This window comes from Lonchura striata, chromosome 3 (genome assembly GCF_046129695.1).
Source record: "Lonchura striata isolate bLonStr1 chromosome 3, bLonStr1.mat, whole genome shotgun sequence".
NCBI lineage: Eukaryota > Metazoa > Chordata > Aves > Passeriformes > Estrildidae > Lonchura > Lonchura striata.
This window is the reverse complement of record NC_134605.1, coordinates 8,700,773-8,712,745: the sequence shown is the minus strand read 5'-3', so window position 1 is coordinate 8,712,745 and position 11,973 is coordinate 8,700,773. Positions and strand designations below refer to the sequence as shown.

Below are 11,973 nucleotides of genomic sequence, written 5' to 3'. Positions count from 1 at the left end.
GAACGTAATTCCAAAACCCTAAACTCAGCTTGAAGAGACTTCAAAGGAGTTTGTCTAAGTTTCCAATTGTAGTTCGTTATATGTAATTTACTACTGGTTCTCTTTTGTGTTCAAGTGGACTGGGCAGTTGAATCCTACTTTCCTAACAGCCACACCTATAGGAAAGCTGACTGAAACAGGATCTCCAATTTCAAAGTTAATTACAGGTGATCTTGGTCCTGTTCTCTCCCCTCCTCTAACATGTCTGTGTTCCACAGGAGGGCGTAATGGTACTGTCAACTTCCTCAACTCTGGTGCTGTTGGAAAGGCACCTGGTTTATCTCAGAATTTGGACATGGAAAATTTCAAGTTCTGGCATTTCTGTTATTCCCAAATATGCCAAAGTGACCTTGACTTTGGATACCCAAAGTGCTCCAAGACTGCAGTGACATAAACCCTGAAAAAGGCATTTCAAAACATCATAGAGGTGCTAGGAACTCCTTACCCCTGTCATGCTTCCTTGGTTCCCAACTGAGCTGTCCTGGACCCTGCTGTATGCACACTTCACTGATCCTTAATGAATCCAGTGATCCATGAACCCTTATTTGAGATTTCCAGGCCCAGCTGCATTGTGTCCTGCCTCCTTCAAAACTCAGACAACCCAACAAATAGCAGTCTTGGCCATCCCAAAACTCAGTGCAGACCAAATAAAAAACTCAGATGCCCTTCTAAGAATCAACACTGGCAACTTTATAACAAATTGGCTCATCCATCTAGCCAAATGCTTAGTCCATTTGTATTTAAAACAATAACCCTTATTGACAACAAAAACCATTGAGCAAGATCAGGTACATGATTTAACATGATTTTGTGCACAGAATATGAAGATGATTTTTGGTCTGCAGTGTTATGATTAGCAGTATATTACACTCAGTCATGAGGAAGAAAAAATCCCAAAGAATATAGAAAACAACTACTGAAGAAACATGACTGTTTTGATGTTGTTGTCTCTTCAACACAGCCAAACAATCTGATCCAACAGATACTTAGAGATTCTGTATAATTTTGAAATTATTGAACACCTTACTGAAAGACTTCAGTTCAGATTCTATGAAACAGAATTTCAAGCTCAGTCATCTTCTTCCTTTTTTCCAAGCTCATTTTCTCAGCCTTCCAGGCCAAATGAAGACTCTTCCCTGCTTTAAGGCACTAGAGATTCTTTCACAGTGTTTGGAATACGACTGGCATAGTAGTCATAATTTCTCAAAGTGGCAAGGACCCCAGCTGAATTCATGTGCTTCACCTCCTTGTTATACTGAAATGAATTTCCACGGATATCAGTTATCTTGCCTGCAAAAAAAAAAAAAAAAAAGGAAAAGAAAAAATATTATAGCAAAAAGGAGTTGGAGTCCATTAGTTCAAGTAAAATAACTAAAAGCAGTCTTTGGTACACATGCCTGTCTTCAGATGTGAAGTATCTTTGGTTCCAGTTTAAGTACAACAGGTTTGATATTGACTAAAATCAAGTAACTAGTGAGTTTATTTTTTTTTCAACAATACTTAAATTCTTTGTGTCTCAGAAAAAGAAAAACATTTCTCATGAATTACTTAAATGCTTCCTGAATAGCTTTTACATTTGCCATTGACAAGCAGCAAAGAAAAATCCTCAGTTCAAGTAAAAAACAAGAGTGACTCTATACCACAAACTAAAAATGTCAAAACACCCCAGCTGGTTTTAAATGAGAGTTTAAAAATCACTTAGCAAGAGCAACACAGATCTTTATTCAAGCTAATTTAACCAGGAGCTTCCTACCTACCAATGAGGCTAAATACAGCATTGTGCTGCCCCAGATTGGTTGGGTTGCTTTGTGCTAGAGCTAACCCTATTTAAAATTATCCCACAGCAGCCTGAACACTACAGGCTGCAGGAGTTTAACAGTGTCATTATGAAGTCTGTTATCCTTGATTGACAGAATTTAGGAATCAAGCTCCATACTTTTAGCATATGATGGTAAAAGGTTCAGTAATGTGAAAAGAAGAATTAAAAAGAAGAATTAAAAAAAAACAGTACTTCAAATCCTTAGTAGTGAGTCTTTTCATAACTTTTCAACCCCTTTAGCCCCTAGATAAGTGAAGTGTCTCATGTTGGCTGGAGACCACTAATTCTACTGAATTACATTAATGACAAAATTTTGGAGTTTGTACATCCAGAGAACAACAGCATGATTTGACCTATTTTTGTTTGTTTAAAGAATTCAATGTCCACATATTACATAACATGTTACTAATAATAAAGTACTATACTCAGTTAGTAGGACAATAGATTTTACTGTAGATAGTAGCCAACAGAAAAAAAAGGGGCATTTGTTTTGAAAATATTAAAATGAATATACTCCAAATTTGGGGATCTGGCTTTTTAAATTATGTGACAGTTATTGACACATGTACTGTAATTTTTCTTTCAATGGAAAGCATAACTAACTTCAAATTAATGCAGTTTCACTTATCCTGAAACTTTGAATGCTATTAACTTACCTCCCACAGCATGTAGGATAGCTTCAGGTGCACATGTATCCCACTTCTTGCACCCAGGACTGGCAAATACATAAGCAGATGCTTTGCCTTCTATGAGTTGAATGATCTGTTAAGAGTAGAGTTGCAATCATTGCCAAGAATTTAGGCATTTAGAAATGGGTAGAAATAACACCAGGAAGTGGGGATTAAATCTGTTTATTTAAGTACTGATAGCCAGGAAAGGAACACCAGCCATTTCCTTATTACTATTACAAGAAATGTATTAAGATTTAGAAGTTATACTGTATCACCATTCCCAGGTCATTCTTTTTGATTGTTATAAATACAGTCTACAGGATGAAAATCTGCTCTCAGTTTCAGAAACAAGAATTCACTTCTTGTGCAAATACTAAAAAAATAAAGTGGAAAATATATACATGTTGTGTTCGTGCCACTCTGGACCTTGCACGTGCTGGAGAAAAGAGATGAGAGGGTGTGTTTTTGACAGCTATGACAAAACAGCGTTAAAACCTGTACCAAATGAGTGTTCCCTGTACACAGAGAAATTCCAGAAAGGAAATATCACTGTGTGCTTATATTTTTATCCTTTCAAACGTGCTGCTATATAGTTGGAATAAAAGCTGTATTAACACAAAGAGGAGGACATGTCCAATAATTGAGATAAAACTGAATTCCCATTTAGTCATTCTGGTCTTATAACTTTTTATTTTCACCCCTGAAAAACAGACTACTGGGGAAGACAGACCTCAGCCATGACCAGCATGGCTACTGGTACAAATACACCTGTGCCAAATTCTCTCAGCCTCACAGCAGACTGAATGCTAGGAAGAAAAGTTGTCATGGGTAAGGCGGAGGAAATCTCTCCTGTATGTTCATGCAAGTAAGCAAATGATTTCTTTAAAAAGGCTTTTTATTTTTTTGCCAAAGGTGCCACCTCCCAGTAAAACCAGAAGATCTGGGGCTTTCATACCTTGTTTCCTGCTCCTCCAACTCTGATGACCTGGTCTGGGTTCAAGGCAGTGATGCACTCGTTCACCAGGGCACTGCTGTGGGAGCGGGTGGTAACCACGATGTGTTTGCCAGCAGGGGCTTCTGTCAGCTGGAAGCCAAAGGCACCCATGCCCAGCACTCCCCAGATTGTCCTGCCCAGCACAGCATTAGCTCCTGCCTACAAGAAAGGTCCAGAGTGATGGTTAATCACACTGATCAGCAGTTAAAGCACAAAGGGAAAGGGTACCTAGATGCATCTTGGTATATCAGGGAGTATAATATTAATGCTGGGCTGTACATTTAAACAGTGGCACTTAAAAAGAACTACTCAAGAGCCCAAAGTGAAAAATCTCTTTCCCTATAAAGCAATGACATTATTGACCCTTTTCTTATCTGTGACATTGTGGTGGTGCATTACATCTTGCCTCCAGTGACTGACAGATTAATATTAGTATATTTCTGTACTTGGGGCACAATCTGTAATTGAAAGTATCCTGTAATTTGAAATATTTTGTGATACATATCACACAGAACATGATAGCATTACATCAGCTCAAGGGCTTTTTCTTTTAACGCAAATAAGTTTAATTAATCAGGCTGTATCATGAGCTCCCCCAATAATACTGAAATAATCTCCAAATGTGTAAATGCCTGTAGGTTTGCCATCCTGACTTTTACCTGAAGCCTGGCATGATACACTCTAACCCAGCTGTCAGTGACAATTTATGCTTGATTTATTTAGGGCTGCAGATCTATGGCAATTACCACACATTGCAAATGCACCCATTGCAAGGATTTACTAAAGACTAAAAACTGCAACACCACTGACCTGTACTTGTTTTACAGTAGGTACTTTATAAGGACTGTAGTAATTTGCAGAGTATATATGTAATATATCCTGTATTAGTGCATTACACCAGCCTCATGATTCAGTATGGTTGCTAATAAGTTCCTGATATTCAGTTCCTGGAAACCAACATTTAAAATTATATATATTTAATTAAAAAACCCCAATAACTTACATTACAACATTAACTCCACTACACGCCACTTTTCAGTTTAAAGTGTGCAAACTGAAATAGCTTAGGAGTAACACTTAGAAATCACACATTGCTTCTAAATAAATCAATGATTTAATACCTCATAGTTGTAATATGGCTGGTTAATAACTCCTGCTATTGCTTTGCCTCCATAGGCAATTCCAATAAGAACCGTTACATGGTCAAGGAGACCTGGACAGAAAAAGCAGGAATGTAGTTATGCTTGAAAAAGAGATCTTAATAAAAACATAAACATTCAGTAAAAGTCCACAAATCAATATGCAGGGTGCTATCTTAAATATGCAAATAGTATTCAAGAGTCTCAGATGTTGATTTAATTTTTTTAGTCATTTAGCCTTAAGCTCTGCTAAAAATGCCCCAGATAGAGTTCTTTTAATACAGCTATGTTATTATTAACACATAATGAGAAGGAAGTTTAAAGATACAACTACACAGCAGTATATGATGACATTCTTCTGTAATTGTGGTGGGACTTTAATGCTGTTAAAAACTAGCAATTTATTGAAAGTTGTACATCTCTCTCCCCACAAAGGGAAAAAAAATCTGCCTAAAAGATTTTACATTAATCAATTTAAAGATGCATTAGGAGGGAAAAGTGAGGTTTCAGCACATTGTTTCTTAGAGGCTTTTCATTTTTTTCTTTTCTTTCATTTTAATGTCTATTTCTGTGGATAGAAATTGGGCTTTGCTGAGAACAGTTTCTTCCCATGACTGAAGAATTGTGATTTGTGGGAGGATATTCATTTCAGTTTGAAAGGACTACAAGTACAGCTGTGGTATTTGGGTTGTTTGAGAGGAAGATGTAAATATAATTGAGCATATTCCTATTTGAAGGGTAGATTTAGTCCTTCAATTCAAAGATATCAAGAGAATTAAAAGAAAATCCAACCTTCAGTGTACTCCTTGGTTCCATCCAAGGGATCAACCCATATTACAAGCTTTAAGAATAAAAAAATAAGGAAAATTAACAAACACAAATAATGTAAATTACCACACAAAGCATATATTTTACTTTATTGTTTTTATTTCCTTACGGTAGTAAGCAAAAAAAAAAAAAAAAAGAGAACCAAAGTTTTAACAGTATTATATGGCTGAAGCCTATAATAGTAATTTACACCAAAAAAAAAAAAAAAAAGCTTAAATATTGACTGGAATGTCTCAGTAAATGTCCTGATAGAAGTATGAAGGATTAAGCTGAAATGGAAAATGAGATTACTTGCATATGTCCAAACTAGATTCCTGCCAAACTAATTTGAATCACAATTGTAAGAAGCCAATTTCCATTTCCCATTACTGCACACAGGAACACGCAGCATTTGTAGCTCTGGAGGTGTGATTCTCATGACTACATTTTGGTTTTCAAACTAAAAAGAAATACTGGCAACACTGAAAAAAAATCTCTCTTCACTGTACACTCTAAGCTAAAATCAAAAGTAGTATAGATAATGTAAAATATTAAGACACAGATATAGCATTACCACATTACCTCTTCCTCTTTAATTCCTGTGTACTGAGCAGGACAAGGTTTCTTCAGTATTTCTTCACAGTGACCATCTTCAATTAAATCTTCAGTTACATCATCAGTGGGCAGGTCCTAACCAAAGGATTCTCAGAATTATTAGAAAAATGTTTTGGACTCACCTCATTTTGCCTTAGAGCTGTGTATTTCACAGCAGCTTGATAAAGCTAATAAAATGGAAAAGTGAAATGGGATAGAAATACCTTTGTTTGTTGCTTTTTGCGTTGTTTTTTTTTTTTAATTAAAACTGATATTTTCCTAAACCCAACCAAAACAAATTCTAGTGCAAGCTACAGCAAGATAAACTGTCAGTATGAAATTAAGTAGGTACTTACTTCTTCTCCTATGATTGTCACCTTGGGAAACTTCCGTGCCAGGGAAGCACAAATGCTCATTTGTACCAGTCGGTCAGCTTTGGTCTGCAAGTCATTGGGTCCAGCCTGTGCAAGAGTGGATAGGAATTTGGGTACTAAAAAAATACACCAGCACAGTGGCCCATACAGCACTCTGAATATCTACTTGTAATCTAAAGGAAGTCTAATTTGGTAAATCTTCAACCCAGTAAGTGACCTTGTGAGAGGCAGGCTAAAAACTGCAAGAAGCAGAGTTTTCCTGTGCACCCCAGGGCTAAGACACGCTGGTCTGACAGTAGAGCAGTGGATTTGGTGCCCCAAGGTGACATAAAAAAATTACTGCAAGGCTTCCCAATGTTGTATAGCCAAACATATGCTACTACATGTGTTACACTAATGTCTTAAATGCTAATAACCTGCTACATGTGAAAGTGGGTAACTTATTAGCACTTTTTAAACCCTTTAGGTTCAGAGACAGAATTCCAGTGAGAAATCAGTCTGTTAACATTGGAATTTAGAAAGACAGTTTATCTAAGATTTACATCTTAGTTCAATCAAACAAAAATTTTATCTGCTTGTATCGTATTTGCTGGCAACATGAAAAATGTTTTATCCAGCTACAGAAATTAGCCATAGGAATGGGATATTCCATTAAGAATCATGTAATGGGTTAATTTTTGCATGCTCAAAACTAGTCTGTCCCTTAGCCAAGTGCTAATTTTATGAAACTTGATATTTTTCTCTGAAATTTCCCTCTCATCCCCTAAAGAATTTGGTTGAAATTGGTCCTGAATTTAGACTCAATAAGATAAATTTATTGCAGAGAATGTCCTCTGTTCCAGGACATGAACCCAATAAAAGAGTACAAGTAGTTCTTCAGTGTAAGAAAGGGTGGACAAAATTGTCTACCTACCAAGTAGGGGAGGAAAAAAAGTACTACAAAGAAAAGCAATATAAATAGAGAGCTTAGAGTCGACCGAGAGAAAGAAAACTCAGGATATCAAGAGAGGAGATGGCTAAAAACTCAAGTGTTCCTAAACTAGATAAATGAACAGAGGATCACTATGTTGAGGGAAAAGGTGGAACATTCCCTTCCCAGATGTTCTAAAGCTTTCAGTAAGGTCACTTGGAATTGGTCTTAGTGTTTGCTGCCTACAGAAAGAGGATGAATGATGAGAAGCAGCACTTCTGTTCCTTTCTATTCTGCATTTCTTCCCATCAGACTGCAAAACAGAGGCACATGCAGAGGTTCTCTTGCCTTCTTCCTCTTCCTTCAGCAGCCACCTTTGGCAAGAAGCTTGCAGGAATTTCAAGATCTCTAGTCCCTCAAACAGGAACCTCTTCTGTTGTTCATTGCTTTCAATCTAATTTTGTGTGTTTGTAAAAAAAATTAAAATTATGTAAAACCAATCTTACTTAGAACCAATATCACCTGTTACTTTTGATAATTTTTGAATAATGTAAATTCCTGCAGTACCTTCAATGTAAAGACCAAAAATAATATAGATATATTTAATGAAGCCCTTAATATTGTAACATATCTGTAAAGCTAGAATTAATTTCCAAAGTTAATTTCACCTATTCCAGTACTGTAATCAAAACAAAGATCCTGGCTCATCAGTGGAATTTACTAGATTACAGCAAATTAAGAACTTTAATATCTGTTTTCTTTTTAGAATTAAATTTGAATCTCTGAATTTATTTTGAAAACTTTGATTTGCAATAAAAGCTAAGATTTTTTTGTTTTAGGAAATCAAACACTGATTTATTCTAATCCAAAATTCATCAAGGGCACAGTATTTTAAGCTGTACTAAGGATGTTAGAATATAGGTATAGAAATTAACAGGAAATATACCTTGTTATGAATTTTGAGGTGCTATGCAAACCTTGTGTTTTGTGAAGGAAATCAGGATAAAATTATGGTGTTTTGTTTAAATGTACAAATGTTGTTCAGAAGTACTGGTCAAAAGACATTTCTTTAGGGCTGTTTTAATCCTTTAGAAAGGAATATTTGTTGTAGGTGGTGGTGGAGATGGTGAGGGCTGTATTAACCTAACTCAAGATTAACAAGTGAAATTAAACTGGAACAAAGTAAAAGGTAATACCTTCTCCACTATGCCCAGATCTCCTGCAGACATCACATTTCTAACTATTGTTGCAGCTTTTTCTGCAACAGAATATGCTGAGGCCACTACACGCATGAGGAGAGCTGGAGAAGCCATGCTGAAATCTGAAAAGAAACAAAAGCCAAACTTAAACATTTCTCTCTTTAAAGGAAGAAAAAAGATAAGAGCATTTTACCTTTTATTCTGAACAGATGCAGTTTAAACTGAGTAGGAAGGGGAAAGTGGGTTGCTGCCAGGGAGTGGTAATGAAGCAAGCTTTGGCTTTTTTAAAAACATACAATTAACAAACACAAACATGTAAAGCTTTGTAGACAAGATCTTACAAATACCTAAATTCTGTCTGACAATGATCCTGGTTCTCACTAAGATAGAATGACATTAAAAAAGAACAACAGCAGCAGCAGAAACTCTTATCATAAATATTAAGAAAAAGAAGAATCGACACACAGCATTCATTTTTTGCACACTTTGAACATAATTTCATTTTTTCAGTACTGAACCTACAATTGGTTCATGCCCAGAACACAAGCACAAGACTACCAGGAAGGATGACATCAGCAACTTCACTTACTATTCCCTTTGCTTAACTATAAAACAGGGGTTTGTAGATGGCCAATTGTGCACACCAAGTAGGTTAATGATATGCAGATACTGCAAACTTGTATGCAAAAGCTGAATTTAACTATCTGAATTTAACCATCCTTTCTGTATTTGTTTAACTTCTCCTGATTTCTTTAAGGAAATCAATTTCTATCTTCCTGCCTTCCCTCACCACTCCATGTCCTGTCATTCTTAATACTGCATTTTCTTCCTCATCTGTCCTCCAGCACAAACCAGTGCAATTCACTGGGCTTTCAGTTACCAAGTAGAATAACCATCACCCTTGGAAAGGCTGGCATCCCTCCCAGCTTTTCTTTAGCTCAGGAAAAAGAAGCATTGATAACCACACTGCATTTTTTAAAAAGCAAAGCTAATTGCTTTTTATGTTTTCCTATCAGTTGTTTCTTATCTGTTTTCTGTGTAGATGACACACTTTTTGGCTTGGCCTGACATGTATGACACACTTCCAAGGAGACACTTGAGCAGAGCCAGAACAAAATACAGAGGAACTCACTGATCACCACACAAAAGAAGATATATTATGGGGGAAGTGTAAAATAACAATCATATAATAAATATTGCAATTGCAGCAAGTACTGCTTAAGTGGCAATAGGTCATTATAGAACACCTGTCCTTTCTTCCTTGACAAATGAAGTTCATGGCTGTTCACAAAACAGCAATGTCAGAGGTATCAGAATCCCAAATTTAGCTGATTTAAGAACTCTTTGAGCACTTTAGTAACACCATACTTGTATCAGTAAAGTCAGAAGCCCTCTGAGGCTGAAAGAATAGAGTGACTGTGCAAGCACATTCAAAAAGCACAGTTGCTAATGTTAATTATTATTTCCAGCTAATGGGTGGGAGCAAAGTGCATTGGAGTTCTGAGGAACAGCCAAGGTCCATATCCAAAGTAACCTAGGACAGGTAGCAATGGTTACAAAGGAAATTTTGGAAATGCTACCTGTGGCAAAAAGCAGCTCTCAAACAATTGAAGGTTGCAGAGCAAATATGTATCATAACACATGGAAAGCCATATACTGTTTTAAGTCTATACCATCACATGAAACAAGTTAGCAGGAAGGAAAATAGTTTATTCCATAATGAAAATATATGGAATATGAGAATTTCTGAGAAAGGGTTAAAAAGTAGCATATTAGATGGGAAGTTTGGATTAAAGAATTGAAATTAATTATCAGATTAACATAATTAACATTCTTTGCTCAGCTTCTCAAAAAAAAAGTCATTTGACATTTTACTGTACATTTGATCCTACTTCAAAAAGGAGATTAAAAACTTGTTTTATAGTCTTGACTTATTTTATGTTTGCATAAAATTTCAAAAGACTCAGAAAACAATACAGAAATACTATCTTGCATTCTTGAAGCTTGACCCAAGGTACATTTTTAAGGTACATTTTTCTTGTCCATACTTAGTGCTTACAAATATGCTTTCTGTTGTGAAACCAGAATCTCCTGGCAAACCTTAAATTTAAAATATTTTTATGAAAAAATAAGGTTTATTAAAATTAGCGGAAATTAGAGGTTCAACACCTCTTCCTCATCACTATGGAGTAATCACCTAATGAAATGCAAAGTATTTTATTAGTGCAAAGGTGACTTAGATTTTTTACAGGACTGCATGTCCTGTGTGACACATCTTCTGGTGTATTGGACCTTTTAGATTAGATAAGTGAATACAGTAGTTGCAGTAGCAGTTCTTCACCTCTGTAACTTTTTGATCTCAAGTTAACTTATTTATAGGTTTATGGCACATTCTTTCTGATGAGGGCAATGTCTAATGTATGCTTCCACAAGGCACTTAAGAATATATTGCTTGCTTTGGTAAAAAATAGCTTGACTCCTAGAAAACTGTGCAGTTTACAAATTATCCCTCAAGTTAAATTTAGGTATAATTTTCAAAACACACCTTGTCCTCTAAAGATCTTCTCTTCTTTCTTCTAGCCCAGCAACCCAACTGTTGAATGGTCTCAACAAATCAGTCTATTTTGTTACCTATTAAAATGATTGAGTTCTCTGGTTCTTGTTCTGCTTTTTAATTCTGATGTATGTAAGTACTACAGGCTGATAAGAATTAATTTAGCAAAGCACACATGACTGATTTGTTGATGGTTCTCATTCAGTCTCTTTTACACAAACTTCCATTTTCCAAATTTTTGATTTCACCCGATGAAAGGTGAAAGTGGACATCACACAGAGCATGTCCTTAAATCCAATTGTTTCCTGGAACTCTTCAATGCCTAAGCGCCCAGAGCTCCCTATTTCTTTACAACAAACTTCAGCCCACACTTAGTAAAAGATAAACTTTCCATTATATAAGGGAGCAACATTCACCCAGCAGAAGCAGGCTAGGACTCAGGGTAGAAATCCCGCTGCGGTTCACCTACAGACTTCCAAGTGGGAAAAGCCTGCGCTGCCTCACTTCACCAAAGAGTTAAAAAAGGGAAACCTGTTCCCGATTCTCCTGCCGCGGTATTCCCGGTGGCAAATCGCCTGCAGGGCAGCGCAGCAGAACCGGGAGCGGCGTCCGCGGATGCGCCCAGCGCAGCGCGGCCGGAGGCGCCGCGGCGGGTCGGGGATGGCAGGAGCAGCCAACTCACCGTGCCTGCTCTCGCTTTTCCCTGGATCTCCGCCGGCAGCGTGCGGGGCGCTCCGAGCCGTCCCCTTGCCGAGGAGGGCCGCACGCCCCAGCGCCGCCGCTCCTCCCCGCAGCGCACCGAGGCTCCTTTAGCGGGGCCTCGCCGCCTCCCCCGCCCCGCCCCGGCCCGGCCCGAATCCTTCCGGCCCCGTG

At 37.3% G+C, this 11,973-nt stretch overlaps 1 protein-coding gene across 1 annotated transcript; it reads right to left on the bottom strand.

The window, feature by feature from the left end:
• Positions 1-702: 702 nt before the first annotated feature.
• BPNT1 (3'(2'), 5'-bisphosphate nucleotidase 1) lies at positions 703-11,946 on the bottom strand. The gene is made up of 9 exons (XM_021546837.2): positions 11,783-11,946; positions 8,544-8,668; positions 6,420-6,524; positions 6,052-6,159; positions 5,455-5,503; positions 4,645-4,736; positions 3,485-3,682; positions 2,515-2,620; positions 703-1,329 (listed from the first exon to the last, which is right to left on the bottom strand). Exons 2-9 carry the CDS (start codon positions 8,658-8,660, stop codon positions 1,181-1,183), a joined length of 924 nt encoding a protein of 307 aa, XP_021402512.2. The 5' UTR covers positions 8,661-8,668; positions 11,783-11,946; the 3' UTR covers positions 703-1,180.
• Between the last annotated feature and the right edge of the window lie 27 nt (positions 11,947-11,973).

What these genes read in the sequence shown, in the direction of transcription:
- BPNT1 (XM_021546837.2), bottom strand. Translation starts at nt 8,660, where the DNA reads ATGGCTTCTCCAGCTCTCCTCATGCGTGTAGTGGCCTCAGCATATTCT. An exon ending in CAGGAATTAAAGAGGAAGAG is followed by an intron (nt 5,504 to 6,051) that starts GTAATGTGGTAA and finishes TTATTCTTAAAG; the next exon opens with CTTGTAATATGGGTTGATCC. An exon ending in AGCCATATTACAACTATGAG is followed by an intron (nt 3,683 to 4,644) that starts GTATTAAATCAT and finishes CCTTTCTTGTAG; the next exon opens with GCAGGAGCTAATGCTGTGCT.